Here is a 17,798-nt window from a genome sequence, read left to right on the forward strand (position 1 = left end):
ATGGATACATTTTCATGGGACATATTTCTTCTAAGAAATCTGCCCAACATGAAATGTTGTGAGTCTTCAAATTAGTACCCTTTGAGAGCATATAAATAGAGGGTCTATGGTGCTCAAAAATCACAATTACAATCAATCCCATTTTTAGAAACTAGAGTAAAAGTTAGGTAATTCCTCAATTTTGCTAACCAAAGGAAATTCAAAACTTCGTTGTACCCCAAGAGGCCCTTTGTCTTAACCCTCTAGAAACTTTGTGTTAGGGCAAATAGTTCTCCTTGGAAAGCGTCATCAGTGCCTCAAAGTCTACTGTTTATTTCCATATAAGTCTCCGATTCTATCGTCTCCACTGAAATAATTATTAACTTTACATCTCAAAAAATTATAAAAAATTATATATAAAAAATTTTAAAATTATAAAAAATTAAAAACTATAAAATATATATAAAATAAATCCTAAGCCTTAAAATCTAAAAAAACCTAAGCCTTAAAATCTAAAAAAAACCCTAAACCATAACCTTAATTTTAAAAAACAAAATCCTAACCTTAAATAAAACGTTACACGTGGAAAACGCTTCCACCTAACAGCATTTTCAGGTGAAAAGCAAAAAAATGCTTCCAGGTGGAAGCGTTTTCTTGCACATACGCTGAAAACACTTCCACGTGGATGCACTTTTCTGCATTTCACCTGAAAACACTTTCAAGTGGAAGCATTTTCGAAAATTGGCTCATTCTCATAATTTTTCAAGAAAATGGCCTAAACATGTAATTTTTTTTATTATTTTTGACATTTTTAGGATATTTCATCATTTCCAACCCTATACATTTTATAAATATTTATTTTAGCAGTTTTTATTTTTCAAAAATGTTTAAAATTCATTAAAGCAGCGCATCACACAAATATAATAACTAATTATTATTTAAACCTAAATGATTACAACTATTATTTACAAATTTTAAAATAGGAGTTTTTATTAATTTTAATTTAAAATCCCACATAAAAAAATTTGCTTAAAAAGTAACTTTTTTTTAACAATTCAATCAAATATTAAATGTTTCTTTGATGGAAGTTTTCTCTTTTAATTTTAACTTAGCTCTAGATTATTATTGTTTTCATATTTTTTTTATCTTTTAGGATTGAAAAAGTGCATTTTCCTTTTTTTTATTCATTCTATTTTTAAAATTATAAATATATATATTGGTATGTAAATTTGGTCTCAAGGTTCAAATTAGTATTTAAGAGTTTTTTTATCCAATTAGGTACCTAAAGTTAGCCTCAAGGGTCAATTTGGTACCTCAATTTTTTTTTTTCACTTAAATACCTAGACTTAGCTTATTGGTTCAAAATGATACCTGAACTTGATTTCGTACTTCAAATTTGCTCACTCAATTTTTATGTTTAATTTGAGATTTTGTGCTGAAGTTTTTTGACGTGACTTCGATTTGGATGCTAATTAAAGCGATTTGATTCGGTTTAATCATCTAATTTGGTCAATGTAAAGTCATTTTTTGGTCCCAAAATCTTCTTTGTTGCTTCTACGTCAAAACTGTATAAGGAAAGAAAAACCTGAATTTCTGCAAACATCGAAAGTCGAAATCCATGGCTGTCGATGCCACATGGCCGTGTGTCAGGCTTTGTGAACCACACGGTTGTGTGGTAGGTCGTGCAACTCACTATTTGGAATTAGAGTCACACAGACCAGAGACACGGGTGTGTGTTCACGTAGTGTAACTCACTGTTTTGGAATTAGAGTCGCACGGGCTAGAGACACAGGCATGTGCTAGTCTGTGTGGACCATACGGGCCAGCCACCCAGGACGTATGAGTCCATATGAATATGTGGACCAAAAATCAGGATTTGTTCCCTAGGGCCGTAATCGTCGTTCAAGCCAAACATGGGCTTACTATAGGACCTATATGATCTAAAACAAGCTATAAAACTTGATAATCGATGATCAATTGACATAAAACCCATTATCTATACGTATGTTTGATATAATATAAGCTAAGTATGATTTGTTAGCGTATGAGGTGTTTTTGTTGGGACGTGTTTAAGGTATGTTATTTATTTAGGTATGATCTATGCTTTGTTAATTTTGATGATTCGTTTCTGTGTTACTGAGTTGGATGAGAACACGTGATATCCAAATATCTTGTTGTATCTGGTACTGGTTGTGATATGTAACCATGCATGTAACTTCATGGAAAATATGATATAATTTATTAAGATTTGATCAATTTGTCCTGCAAAGCATGGAATCCCATGCCTTCTGTTTCTGTTATTGTACGACAGCATGTCCTACATGCTTATCATTTTGATTCTAAATATGCATGCCATGACACATAGTATGGGGTTTGGGATGATGTGAACGGAGGAAGTTTTTTGCCAGTTTAATGATCTGCATTATCTGGTGGGTTATCCATAATTATGTTTGGTAGCTTGTCTACATTTATAGTGGCTTGACCACATATACTTGATCTGATAATTTTAACTGCAATTCTGGTGGCAATGTCAAAAATTATTTGTTGGTGTGATTTGGTTGGATGAGTTATGGGAACTCTATTTTGGTGCGTAATGGATTTGGTAGGATGTTCTCTAATAATCTATATCCTAATTTTCCAAAAAAACACCGCATTGGCATAATCATATATTTTCTATTCTGTTATACAATTGTTATGAAAATCTTTATGATAGTTTAGCTTGTTCCACTCCGATTATATGATTGATACGAAATTCTCTGCGTTCTCTGACTTGTATATTGTGTTTTGTTAATCTCCGTTTGAGTTTAGTTATACACTGAGCTTCATAGTTCACTCATTTATTTTATCTTTGTCTGTTTAGATAAACTTTTGACTTAGGACCAGAAGGCGTGTGGGAGCTCGGATATTTTCGTCCTTAATGTAAATATGGTGATTTTCGTTATTATTTGTTTTGAGCTTTTGGGTCTGTAATCTTTAATATGTTTTGAACTTGTTTTGGGTTTTTGTTAATTCGTCGATAACTGGTATTTTCAAGCGTGAAACTACAAAATTACTGAAGTCAACAAAATGAATTTTGGCTTTCAAAAATAAAACTCCAAAAAGAATTTCCACTGCAATTTAAGTAGTTTCCTAAGTGTTTTCTGTAAATGAATAGATAGTTTTTCAATGGTTGTTTGCCATTTTCGTATTTGCTAAATATTTATTGGGAATAGTTTTCCAAACGAGTCGATTAATCTCTTTAGATTCAGCCACAACTTCTAAGTCAGGTTTGGGGTGTTACATTTAGTGGTATCAAAGTCAAGTTGCAAAAATCGGGTTATGACTTTTAGGTTCAAAAATCTCCCTGAAAATTGTTTTAAGTACGATGAACTTCTGATTGACTTTGATATTTTGGTTTATGAAAAGTGTGTGTTTAAATTTTAATTATTTTCGAGTCTGTAGAAAAAGAATCAGAAACTTCGACGCGGATCCTATAAGTACCTTTACTTTAGTTATGCTAGACAAGTTAGCAAAATTTTAGTGCTGGGATTACTCTATCTCAGCTAAAGACGGTGGAAATTATGTGAATGATATTAATGTATCATTTTTAAATTATATTATATCATTTACATGCATATAAATATGTATAGATAGATATTTGTAGATAAATAGAATGATGCAACATAAAGTTCAATATTAATGTTCCTTTTAATATCAAACACTGCATTTAAAATTACAAATATAATTGTGAATTAAGCATTGATTTAATGAAAAGTTAAGGTCTTAATTCTTTATGCCAGTTAAAATTTTATAGTACATAAACATTATGCATTGATTTTACTCTGAATTTTATTTTATTTTAAATTTTATTATGTAAGAATTTTTTTTAGATATATTCTAGTTTTCAATCTATTCAATTTTTACTTCAGGATAATTATAGTAATTAATTTTGATTTTGATTATTATAAGTTATTGATTATGATTTTAATTATAACTTTAAATAATATATATAATTCAATCATTTATGTACTATATTAATAAATAAAATCTGTAACAAATTTATAAGAATGGATTAAAATCAAATGAAGTTTTGATTGAAATAATAAAGTTAAAGACAATAAAAATTATGATGCTTTAGGTTTGAATTTTTTAATGTGTATGTAAATTTTTTTTTAGATTTTATATAAAAATATACAAAAAATACCCTTAAAATAAAATTTATTATTTTATAAAAATAATAATTTTTAATAATTTCGTACTTAAATTATGAGCAACTCAATCAATAAATATAATATAGATACATATGTTTATATCTTTAAAAATTTCATATCTAAGTTGATTTAAGTTGACGAAAATTAAAAAAAAACATTAACATTTAACTTGACGTTGCTGAAAAATTAAGATTTGTAACTAGATTGTTTCAACAAATTATTTGAACATCAACATTGAATAGCTTTAATTCCAATATATATATATATTTTCAATTTTTTGAAATTGAATATAATAAATAACTATAATCCTAACATATATATTTTTAGATACAATGCATACATCTACCCTTGTCACCATCTTTAAATCCAAAAAGAAAAAACAAAAGATAGAGGCGTAACGCTAACGCTAACTTATCTGATCTTTATCTTCATAATAAATGTAGATAATCAGAGTTGTTAAAAAAGAAAGAAGATAATCAGTGAGTTAGAGACACTCAAGGCTCAAAACAAAAGTCAAAGCTCTTGAAAGTGGCTGAAATAAACTCAGAACCAGCTGAGCAATCCATTTACTATCGGATAAATGAATTGAAGGCTTTCGATGAAACAAAATCAGGAGTGAAAAGGTTGGTAGATTCAGGTTTATCAAATATTCCGACCATTTTCATCGACGAAGAGTACATGCTTGAGAGAAACAACAACATCCATAACTAGAAATCTGGAAGCTCCACCAACAATGGCGGAGTCCCGATCATAGACTTGACCGGTGTCGCCGATGATCCAAATTTACGTCGCGAAATAGTGAAGAATGTTAGAGAAGCTTGCGAGAAATGGGGTTTCTTTCAAATTATCAACCATGGGATTCCGGCGACGACTTTGGATGAAATGATGGATGGGATTCGGAGGTTTCATGAACAAGATACGGAAGCTAAGAAAGAGTTCTATTCTCGAGATATAACCAGGAAAGTATATTATAATAGTAATTTCGATCTTTATTTGGCTGAAGCAACCAATTGGAGGGATACTTTGAGTTGCGTTATGGCACCTCGTGGACCTCTTCCTCAACAACTGCCTGCTGTTTGCAGGTAATTCTTTATTATTATTATTGACGTGTTCCATTGTTTCATTTCGTTAAAACTCATATATGAAGCCAACTCAATTTGCAGAGATATGTTCATAGAATATTCAAACAAAGTGATGAAATTAGGGCATACTTTGTTGGAATTGTTCTCGGAAGCTCTGGGTCTGAACCGGAGTTATTTGGAAGATATTGAGTGCGGTGAGGGACTGTTTGTTATGGGCCATTACTACCCACCGTGCCCTGAACCGGACTTGACATTGGGCACCAGCAGTCACACCGATAGTGGCTTCTTCACCATACTTTTACAAGATCAAATCGGCGGACTTCAAGTCCGCCATCAAAATCAATGGCTTGATGTTAATTCTATACATGGAGCTCTTATTGTAAATTTGGCCGATATGATGCAGGCAAGTCCACCTTATCTTTAACCTTAATATGAGAATTACCGTATTTTTGTCTGTATTAATTATAATTAAGGCTTTGAATATTCATTTTTTCATATTTTAATATAAGAGTTATGATTTTCAGGAATTTTAAAATACATAATTTGATGTATATTTAACCTTCATACTTAAGTTGAAGTTAGGTATGTTTGTATAAACTTTTCTTATGTTCTATTATATAGATTTTGAGACGTTTATATATAATGTACATTTTAGTTTTAACATTCAATACATTCTTTTAATTGTCTATTTAATCCATTGATTTTATTGAATAAAAAAAAAGTCATCAACTTTATATTACTTTTGACATTCAATAGGTTCTAGATTATTTTGATTTTAGAAAGTGAATATTTTTTTTAACATTTTCTTATAACTATTCTAATTTTTTTTAACTTTTATGCAGTTAATATCCAATGACAAATTTATAAGTGTTCATCATAGAGTGCTTGCTAATACAAAAGGTCCAAGAGTTTCAGTAGCAAGTTTTTTTAGAACACATCTTCCACCAGAGAATGCTTCGAGGCTTTATGGACCAATTAAGGAATTGGTATCTCAAGAAAACCCTCCACTTTATAGGGAAACTACTACCAAAGACTTCGTGTCAAACTACTACTCCAAAGGGCTTGATTGTAAAACTCTTCAATACCTTAAGTTATGAGTTGTTCATCAACCCAATTAAACTATTTTCGAGCTTATTTCTATCTTTTGTCAAGTTCTATGTTTTAAAGTTATAATTCTTGAACTTGTGTTTACATTATAGGACATTCACCAGGGCTTGTTGCACCTTCATTAGCCTAGTCTGTATAGATGATGCCACGTCCTCTGACTTCTCTCTTGAGACGCTTTTCTTGCCCCTTGTTACAACGCCTTGATTTTCCATCATGCCTTCTCTTCATTACCAAATAATGCCTCTAGATCCCAAGCTTCTTCATTGTTAGAAGTAATAATATTACTTTCCATAGGCTTTTTCTTCGACCAAAAAGCTCTTGCAATGTAGCCCTTTTCCCACAATTATAAAAATTTCCTTCAAAATTTTTATTGTTGTTGTGGTTGTTCAAAACTCCCCCTTCATGAATGCTCCTTTTGCCTTGATAACCTTTTGACTTGTCATCATTTTTCTTGGACCTGCCAATATCATGCAGTTTAAATTTCCTTTCGCCTTGAGTAACATAGGGTGTCTCTTCTTCATTCTTTAGCAAGACTCCTCCAATTTGTGTAGCTAATGCTTTTTTACCAGCTAACAAATTTTCAAATTCGACAAGTGATGGTTGATTTTACCATCCTTGTATAGCACCAACAAAACTCCTATATTCTAGATTCAACTAATGAATGATGATTCATTTCGTTTTAGTATCATTGATAGAAGCTTTAGTATAACACCCTAAACTAGGCCTATAGACGTCCATACCAAGTCCAAGACTTACATCATACATTTCATGAATCACGCAAGCACTAAACAATCAAAATAAACCAGTAATCATGTAATATTCAACACAACAGTAAATTAAACACATAGTTCTCCTGATTTCATAACATCATAAAGTAAATATTCCTACTAGTAGTAACTATGCTAAGAACATCGTTTAACAATGCGAGCTTTCGCAAAACAGACCCCATCAAGTCTGATAACCACTTGAAATTCAAACAGTAATAGAGTGAGTTATAAACTCAGTGCATCAAAAGGAATGTAATACAACATTTGTAACTTACAGAGGATTTTCCAATTTAGAGATTCGGTTCAACACAAAAACGTGTTTGTTCTAAGTCCAGAGCAGAAACTTTACATATATACATTATTCCAGTTCAGAAACAATTCAGGTCAGATTCAAATGCAATGTTCGTATTCCATCCGCTTCACACCAACTTCAACCATCCTAGCACACCGCTGGACAATTACTGTCCATCCATCCCTGTACACTTTAACAGTATTCAATGACACTTTCACAGAAACACAGCTTAGCTACTAGTTCAATAAGCGACAAGTGCCCGAATCAGTGTAACATATATTGTGGCATAACCACGATTTCAGTATAGACTCCCATCTTCTTTCCAATCTCTCACCACATAATAATGCATAATACAGTAGTCGATATAACATGTTCAGTTATACCAATACATTACATAACTTATAAAGCAGTTCAATAACAGAATAATATCACAGTGCAATTTCAAGTATGTGACCTATAGTTCAGTGTCATGTAAGCGAATTCAGCCGTTCATATATCGAGGAAGCCAACACCAAAGTGGAGCAACCACCTCAGCCCCAGAATAGTTTTCGGGCTCAACATATTGCCACACGGCCTGGGCACATGCCCATGTGCTTTGACCGTGTGGATTTTAAGCACAACAGTGAGTCACACGACCTGGGAACACACCCGTGTCCCTAGCTGTATAGTTTTATTCCATGAACAGTGAGTTACATGGCCTGGGCACACGTCTATATCCCTGGCCGTGTGAAACATCCCGAAATAGGGTCTATTCGAAATAGTGATTTCGGGACTGCAAATCTGACATCAAAATATTTATTTATGATTATTATAAGGCCTAGAATATGGGAATATGCATGTGTTAAAGTTTCATGAAGAAATTATAAGTATAAGGTGTCCAATTGGAAATTAGGGACTAAATTGAATAAATTGCAAAACTTGGTTTCTAGAAGCAATTTGTATGAAATTACTTTAGATTATGAATTAGAAGGTCTTGGAGAGTAATTTTCCCAAATTTAAATTTTTTGGACAAAAATGGGCTTGCATGGATTAAATTTAAAAAAAAAGGCATAAGGGCATTTTGGTCATTTGTCATTTTAATGAAATAAAATAGGAAAAATGAACCAAAATCAGCTCATTTTCTCCTTCATCCAGCTGAAACTCCAAGGGCCACCATAGCTAGGGTTTTCAAGCATTCCAAGGTCAATAGTAAGTGCTCCCAAGCCCCGTTTTTCAAGCTCTTTGTATTTTTAAAATCCCGGTAGCTTGATCTCTCTGTTTCTACCCATATTTCATGCTAGGGTTCATGTTTAAAAATTTACCCATGCATGAGTTAATTTTATTTTGATGGATTATGGAGGAATATGAAAGATTAATGTGTGTTAAACATCTTCTTCTAGTTGATTTTCATGAGAAACCCTTATAGGGACTATTTTGCAAAAGATGTAAATGTGTGGTAGAAATGGGGAAAATAATAAAAAATGGGGGTTGCCAAAAGAGATAAAAATGTTCGGTTAGGCTTAGGCAAGATAGAAATTACATGTGTTTCATTATACGAGCCTAGGGACTAAATCGTAAAAATGTCAAAGCTTAAGGGCAAAACGGTCATTTGGACCGGGGGTAGATATTAAACTTGAAATGTATAATTTGGGGTATTAATGAGTTTATTTGGTTGATATAGACCCCGAGGAACAAATTTCGGAGGTCGATCGTGGTAAACGCAAGGTTTCGGAATAACCGAAACATATCTCTGAAACGAAACCAGGTAAGTTTGGATAACTTAAAGTAAACCCTTAATATGCATAATTGTATGAATTATGAATGCATGATATTTGCATTTATCGATAGTATGAAAATGCATGAAATGCACCTTTGGTAATGACTTGATGACAACTATCTCGGTTGAGGTTAAAAAAAGGGGATTCGATGGATAAACCATGTTTTACATGTGAATTGAGATCCTGCATGTGTTGCAATAAGGATTTAGCTCGGACGGATAATCTGTGATCTCAGGTATGGAAAGAAATCTAGCCCGGACAGGTGTTCCTTGAATGATCGAGCCTCCCGAAGAATATATGTGCATTGAGGATTTAGCCCAAACGGGTAATCCTATTAGGGTCTGAATTTAACCTGGACTGGTAATTCAGATCCGAGCTCATTAAGGATGTTTGTCGCAATAAGGGATTTAGCCTGGACTGGTAATCCCGACATCACCTTATGAGTTTATGATATGGGGGATTTAGCCTGGACTAGTAATCCTGCCATGAGATGTGAGGTTTGCAGGAGCGCATATATGTGAAATGATCATTCGTAAGAATTGACAGATAATGGGTATTCCATCGAGATTTCCTAGAAACTCAATGGGATTAATATGATGTATGTCAATAAGATGATGAATGATGAGCTCATCTAGTTAAATTACATGATACATGATTATGTGACTAACTCATTGATTGAGTACATGTGATAGGAAATCATTTCATAATGGATGATTTCATAAATTAAGTATGGATATATGCTAATTACTTGGTAAGTTTACTTTCAAGTTATTCGAGCTTACTAAGCACGAAAATGCTTACCCCTTTTTTTTCCCTGTTTCACAGAGCTCGAGGACTAATAAGGATTGGAAGACGGGTGGAGAAGCAATCATACTATCAACTAGTCAAGCTTTGGTATAAAGACACTTCTATTTTTTTAATGGCATGTATAGGGCTTTGAGTATTTTGTCACATGTGTCATTTGAATTGCCAAATGAAGGCATGTAAAGATGTATTCATCTTTTTGTATAAGGCCATGAAAATTGGCATATTTGAAAGTAGGCTATGACCTGCCTTTATATGCATGTTTATGTTCTTATATGATGGGTTGCTACAATTGGCAATGAGTTCAAAAACAAGCCAAACTTTGAATGTGCTACAATACCATAAGAACCCATAAATATTAGATGGGAAATAACCTATCATGTAGGAAACCAATGATATGAGGTTTCCATACAATGAGTTTCATTAAGATTATTTACAAGTGTAAAATCATATTTTCTCTCAAACTTGGAAATTTCTAAGCATAATAAGTAGAAAGTGGGTGACTTTAGGCTTGGAAAATAGCCTATTAGAGTCCACATGGTTTGACACACAGGCGTGTGTCTAGGTCCTGTGTGACACACGGTTCCCTCCCATGGGTGTGTGCTATGGCCGTGTGTCCCCTGCACTTAAAATTTTAGCTCAAAGTTGTACACGGGTAGGCCGCACGGGCGTGCGCCATGGCCGTGTTAAAATGACAGTTTTGTCCACGAGCATGTAGCACGGGCGTGTTCCATGGCCGTGTTGATAAGTCAGTGTTGCCCACGGATGAAGGGCATGGGCGTGCCCCAAGATACACGGGCATATGAGTCCATACGGCCCACCTACACGGGCATGTGTCCCTTTTATGTTAAGGAAAAATTTTCTGAGGAGTCCAAGGTTAATCGAACTTGCCCGTATTTGTCCCGCATTGCCTCCCGATATGATATAGGTTTCGAAGGCCTATACAAGGGACGAGACATTCATGATTGAAAAGTTTTAAATTCAAATGAAATTTTGTGATCCGAGTTAGTATACTGAAAATGTAAAGTTCTGGTAATGCCTCAAACCCTATCCCGGCGCTGGATACGGGTGAGGGGTGTTACACCGTGTGGTTCTTACACCCCAAACAGTGAGCTACACGGCCTGGGCACACGCTCATGTCCCTAGCCATGTGAACCCTACAGTAGAATGGTTGTGCACGACCTAATCCCACGCCTGTGCTTAATTTAGTAAACAGTGAGTTACACGACCATTCGCATGGCCTGCCACACCCTCATGTGACGCACACGGCCTAACCACACACCCGTGTGCCTGGCCATATGTGGATGACAGCCTCTATTATTGGTGATCCAAAACTTAAAAGTAGAGTTTTCGGTACGTACTTGTTCTGGTTTCAACATAGAAATGATACGGAGACTACTCATAACTTAATTATCCATTCCACAAACAGTTACATCATCAATTCCAACGTTCAGCAAAAACCCACTTATCGTACGTCGAAAGGTTCGACACCATTCTAATCTAATTCGCACTCTTACCTCGTACGACACAAGAGGAAATAGCCTCACACGGCGGATTATTGTCTTTGATAACACCCTTGCCTAAACAAAGTAGTAAATCGAGCGTTTAACAGTAAGTTAATTAAACCGCAAAATCCCGTTTTGACAGAAAATGATAACCGAATAAAAAGTATAACGATAGAAATTACAACAAAACTTACATTGAATTGGTCTCACAAATAACTAAACTTTACTACTCTACAAAATCGATTGTAGGAAGAAAAGAAAAGGAAAAATTTTTGAGAAAAAGAAGCAAAATTAAAGAAATAGGAGTAAAAGAAAAAGAACGATAACTTTTTCTTTAGATTACTTAAACTAACCAACCCCTTCCCAATATTTACAAAAAAATACATTTCTAATGCGTACTATGAGATTCAAACTCGGAACCAAATAGAATATAAACATATGCTTAACCAGTGAGCCAGCAAGCTCATTCTTGTTACCCCTTCACAAAGAATTGAACTTAAGTGGATAATGCATGTTTAAAGGTTGATTCCAAAACAACAAAACCTTTAATGATACGGCTCAAACTCCAGACTTTAAACTTAATAGCGGAACACAAAACCACAGATACAAAAATCAATTACTGCAGATTTTCACAAACAAGTTCTTAATATTTTAGGGCGTTACATTTAGGATCCAACTCAGAAATATCTCGCCATAACGTTTTTACTTTGTGGAAATATTGTGTTATTGACATATTTCTTTGTGCTACTAACAACATTTCACTATTTAAAAGTTGGAGCTTTGTATCCTTTTTTTAGAAAACGACTTAGCAAGTGTATCCCAAGCTCCTTCGGAGTTTTGGCATCACATATGTCCTCTAACACATCCTCCTCGACCGTTGTCTTTAAGGTAACATTACCTCACCAGCTTTTATTTTCCAATTTTATTAGTGTGTCACTTGTATCCTCGGTTTCCAGTTGTGTCACTTCATTATCGTTAGCAACCTCTCAAAAGTCTTGTCCTTACATATAAGACATTATGCAAGTTGACCAAGTATTGTACTTGTTTTTATTAAGCTTCTTCATTCTGACAACTTGTAATTCTGTCGTCGTATCAACAAATCATTCTCACTATTGAATACCAAAATTCATAATGAAAATAGTTTTGTGAACAATGTGCCAGGTAAGTTCCCAAAAAAGAGAGGTCAGTCACAATGGTCACTTTTAAGTATTAAGTCTTTCCTTAGCCAGAAAACCTTTCCTAGACATGCAATTTCGCACTACCACACTTCCTTCTAACAACTAAGAAACTAAGGATAATCTTCAAGTAGCTATGAATTTTCTTTTTTGATGTGGAAGATCAAACGATGTTGCAACCATGAAGCATACTAAAAGAATTTTCACTCCTCCAACCAAGCTATGATGTTAATTGTAGAACACTCACGCCTATGACACGAATATAAACTAAAATTTAACTACACCTCCCAACACTCCAAATAAGAAAATAAATGAGGAATTATAAGAAACCAAATAGAAAACTTGATATTTGGTTTTGGTGCAAATAATACTTACAACATAGGTCTTTATATGCCCAAAGTCCCCTTTCTCTTGTTTTCTAAGCAATGAGAGACATGGTCTTTATATAGAATCAAATAATCATATTGCCTTTTGTTCTTAAGTGATGTAGGATTCATTCCCCTACTTATGTAAGACTAAGTTTAATCTTAATAACTAAAAACTAAACACAAAAGTAACTTTGTACAATAATAAGCACTAACAAGAAATATAAAATTAACTAATAATCCCCCCAATAGTATTTATGATTTGGTTTTAAAATTTTTAATTTTACTATTTAAATTTTATTTAAAAATGTACTTTTAAAAAATTAGTTTAAATATTTAATTTTTATATTAAAAATATAATTATTTCATATATTAATATTAAAGTATTTAATATAATTAATATTATAAAAAAATTTAAATTGGTGACGAAACGAGAAGACAATCTAATTATATTATTAACTATAAATTTTATTTTCATCTATAATCATATCGAAATTTATACAAAATATGAAATTTATATAGAAATGAAAATTATTAAATTATTTAAAAATAATAATTAATTTGAATTAATATAGTAAATTCAAAATTATATTTATAAATTTTTAAATTTTTAAATTTTATAATATTTATTTTGATTTCATTATTTTTTTTGTCAACAATATTATTTATAATATTATTTAATGGATAAATTTTCTATAGAAAATTCCCTCAATCATGATAATACTAACCAATTTAAAACTTTTTTTAGATAAGTTAATAAACAAGACCTTAATATTATTAGCTCATGATCATCTATATATATATATATATTAAATAATCCAAAATATTATTCAAACATGCGAGAACAATTAACATCCAATGAACAACAAAATGGATAAAATATGCGAACCAAATTCAACCAATGACTAAATGAAATTACATGCTCAACAAGTGAACTGAAATGAACTAAGGATTAAACAGCAAAATTGTCAAACTTTGATGGGCCCAAACCGAAAATAAGCCATGAACATCAAAATATACATATCCCCGCATGTTTGATTCAGAATAGGCAGCAACTTTTCTCCAATCCCATTTCACTAAAATATAATTAAGAGTTAACTACATCATTAGTCACTAAATTATAGATAAGTTTTCGTTTTTGTCACTTACTAAAAATAGTAACAATTTAGTCACTGAATTTTTTGAAAATCTTCTTTTAAGTCATTGAATAATTGAAAAGTTTTTATTTAAGTCGCTATGTTGTTAAGTTTTTTGAATAAAAAAGTTCTTGCAATGAGCTCTAAGTGATGATTCGATGTTGGTGTCGCGACCTTGCCAACAGAATTCTCTCAAATTTGTCTAGCAGCATTGGTGTCGCGACTCTGGCTCCTTAAATAATTGGGATCTTTCTACAATGGTGAGTGTCATCGATGTCACGACTTCAGCATCATAGTGTCATGACCTTACCACTTGGTGTTGCGACACCCAGACATTGGTGTCACGACTTTGTTTTTCAAACGGTTTGCTCATTTTTTGTTAGACTAAAGACATATTTAGGTTCATGTAGTAATATAAGTTGTATTTTCGTATTACGATCCGACCACGTAATATCGTTTAGTATTAGTTAAATATTAGAAAACTAATGAGCTAATATTTATTTCTATTTTGCTTTATATGCAAAAACCACATGATGACCATATACACAGGGTATTAATGTAATCATGAATAATTTTATTACCCAATCTGTTCGAAAATATTACAAGTGTATATAGACAAAAATATTACACTTAGGCACTAGATCCATTAGAAAAGGATGTTTTATAAACCCCATACATAAGTTTGAGATCATAATCATAGAGAAAGAAAATGGGGTTCACCAGTATAATCAACTTATTCTTTTTTTCAATCAAAGTAGTATACTTAACCTCATTGTCCCAATTCTGTAATAGATTTGGGTGCAAGAAGACTTCTAGGAGGAAGAGTCACTATGACAGTGGACAAAAGCTGAAATGCAACTCGAGGGTGACAATGGTTGTTGTGATTAAAGAAATCATTAATAGCTACAAACATTTTCACCTCGACTTGAGTTTCAGCTTTTTCTCCACCATCATAGTCACTCTTCCCTAAAAGTCTTCTTGCCGCCATCTTTCACACAGGTTTCGGACAATGAGGATAAAGATACAACTTTGATCGATAAAAAGAATAAGTTAATAATATTGGTGAGCCCATTTTTTTTTCCTATGATTATGATCTCAGACTCATGTCTGGGGTTTATAAAGTATCATCTTCTGGTGGCATGAAACTTGAACCCATGACATAACCACCATCAACTGGGGGCCCTAGTTATACTCGAACCCATGACCGCATAACCACCGTCAATTGAGAGCCCTAGTTATACTTCTACTTGTGACCGTATAACCACCGTGAATTGAGAGCACGGGTTGTAATGCGATATCTTCTAAGGTGATGGTGCACTCTCTATAGGGCAAATGAAATGTGCGGGTCTTTGAGAGCCATCAGATTACTGTGAACTGAAATATACTTTAAAACTATCACAATTTCTCCCTAAAACACAAACACAAGTAAATTTTTTTCCCTAAATTTTCAACTATTAAGTATGCCTCATGTTTTAATCAAATTTGAGAGATAATTTCTCAATTAAACTCTGTTTATCTATTTCAGTCAAACTCTAATTAGTCTAGATTATTTTATTTTTATTTGACCTACGAATTTAGCCTATAAATAGGCTCTTTTACAACCTTAGAAAACACACACATTAAATATTAGAACTCACAACACTTTTGGAGAATTTTGCTTTTATGTTTTAAGGGTTCTTTGTTTTCGGATTTCAGGGTTGAGTTTTTGTCTCCATCTTTTATACTCGTCATCCTTTTTCCATTATAGTAAAATTATCTTTACCCGTCGCCTTTTATCCTTTTTTGAGGGATTTTTCAACGTCAAATTTGTGTGTTCAATTTCTCAATTTCTTCCGCTATTTTTATTTGTTTGTTGCCTAATAAGATCAATCCCCAACAAATGGTATCAAAGCTAGTTTAATTTTTGTAGATCAGTCTGTTCAAATATGGTAGCAACAAGGTTTGACATTAAGAAGTTCGATGGTGTCGCAAATTAAAATCTGTGGCAAGTTGATGGCAATTCTAGTTTAGACCGGCCTTAAAAAGGTCGTTATCGAAAAAAAGCTTAAAAATCTAAATCATACAGAATGGAAAGAGCTTGATGAAAAAACCCTATCTACAATCCAATTGTATCTCGTGAATAGGGTGTAGGAGGTATTGATGGATAAAATCTTATCCGCCTTATGGAAAAGGTTAAAAACTCTTTATGCGACTAAGTCTCTGGCTAACCGTTTAGTGTTGAAACAACGTCTATTTATGTTTTGCATGAATGAAGGTAAGCTTCTTGGATATCACATTAGTCAATTTATTACTCTTTTGAATAATTTAAAGAATGTTGAGGTTAAGATTGACGATAAAGATCAGGCTATACTATTATTGTGCTCTTGACCCTCTCCATACAAATCTTTTAGGGAGACCCTAATTTATGATAGATACAAACTCTCGTTCGAGGATGTGAAGGGTCATTTATTGAGTAAAGACAAACTCAACAATGAGTTTAGTTCGAATAGCAAGGTAGATAGGCAAGCTTCTATTTTGGTAGCATCAAAAAAGCAAGACAAAAGGTGTGGCTATTGTAAGAAGTTAGGTTATGTCAAAGCAGATTGTTATAAACTGTTAAATAAAAGGGTTGTTGAGATTAACGATTAAGATGTAGTTGGTGCTAATTTGGCTGATGAAAGCGGCGATGATTTCTTATTAGCTTCAATGAGCGATAGCTCTGAGCTTACGTTCGAGTGGATCCTAGATTCGGGATGTTCTTCCACATGTGTCCTAACATAGAATGGTTTTCCACATACAGTTCAGTTGAAGGTGGACTTGTGCGCATGGAAAACAATTTATCCAGTAAGGTAATCGGTATTGGTACTTTTAAAATTAGGATGCACGATGGGACGATTAGAACATTCTCAGATGTCATGTATATATCTGATTTACAAAAGAATTTCATTTTATTGAGTATTTTTTACTCGAAAGGTTGCATAATCAACATTAAGTCGAGCGGTATTAAGATGTCTCGTGGGGCTCTCGTTTTGTTAAAAGGTAAAAGGACCGACAGCCTTTATACGCTGAAAACGCTTCCACGTGGATGCGCTTTTTTGCATTTTACCTAAAAACTTTGCCAAGTGGAAGCATTTTCAAAAATTGGCTTATTCCAAAAAAAATTCATGAAAATGGCCTAAACATGTAAATTTTTTTTATTATTTTTGACATTTTTAGGATATTTCATCATTTCCTACCCTATACATTTTATAAATATTTATTAGCAGTTTTTATTTTTCAAAAATTTTTAAAATTCATTAAAGCTGTGTATCACACAAATATAACAACTAATTATTATTTAAACCTAAATGATTACAACTATTATTTACAAATTTTAAAATAGGAGTTTTTATTAATTTTAATTTACAATCCCACATAAAAAAAATTCGGTGAATGACGAAGTAATGAAAGAGGCTGCTTTAAATGTGGGTTGTTGGACCATTTTATTTGTAGCTATCCTGAGATGGTTGAGAAATATAAGGATCAAAGTGTGAGATTGGGTAATGCTCCTTCAATGGGTAGACCACATAAGAACCCGGGAAGTAGGGCTAGCAAGAGGTGCGCTTAGAGATGCTGCTGTGAGGTTCGAAGGCAAAACACCTGCAAAGACTTATTATATAC

General features: G+C 33.0%; 1 protein-coding gene across 1 annotated transcript; it reads left to right on the forward strand.

Annotated features, from left to right (window-relative positions):
* LOC107889989 (1-aminocyclopropane-1-carboxylate oxidase homolog 1) lies at window positions 1–6,348 on the forward strand. Its single transcript, XM_041076160.1, has 5 exons — window positions 1–58; window positions 4,654–4,843; window positions 4,892–5,251; window positions 5,333–5,654; window positions 6,094–6,348. Exons 1-5 carry the CDS (start codon window positions 1–3, stop codon window positions 6,346–6,348), a joined length of 1,185 nt encoding a protein of 394 aa, XP_040932094.1.
* The last annotated feature ends 11,450 nt before the right edge of the window (window positions 6,349–17,798 follow it).

The sequence above is a fragment of the Gossypium hirsutum genome, chromosome A09 (assembly GCF_007990345.1).
Source record: "Gossypium hirsutum isolate 1008001.06 chromosome A09, Gossypium_hirsutum_v2.1, whole genome shotgun sequence".
Lineage (NCBI taxonomy): Eukaryota > Viridiplantae > Streptophyta > Magnoliopsida > Malvales > Malvaceae > Gossypium > Gossypium hirsutum.

Coding starts and splice junctions, on each gene's coding strand:
- LOC107889989 (XM_041076160.1), top strand. CDS start 1: ATGGATACATTTTCATGGGACATATTTCTTCTAAGAAATCTGCCCAAC. Junction 5,252..5,332: donor CAACTGCCTGCTGTTTGCAG/GTAATTCTTTAT, acceptor CTCAATTTGCAG/AGATATGTTCATAGAATATT. Junction 5,655..6,093: donor ATTTGGCCGATATGATGCAG/GCAAGTCCACCT, acceptor ACTTTTATGCAG/TTAATATCCAATGACAAATT.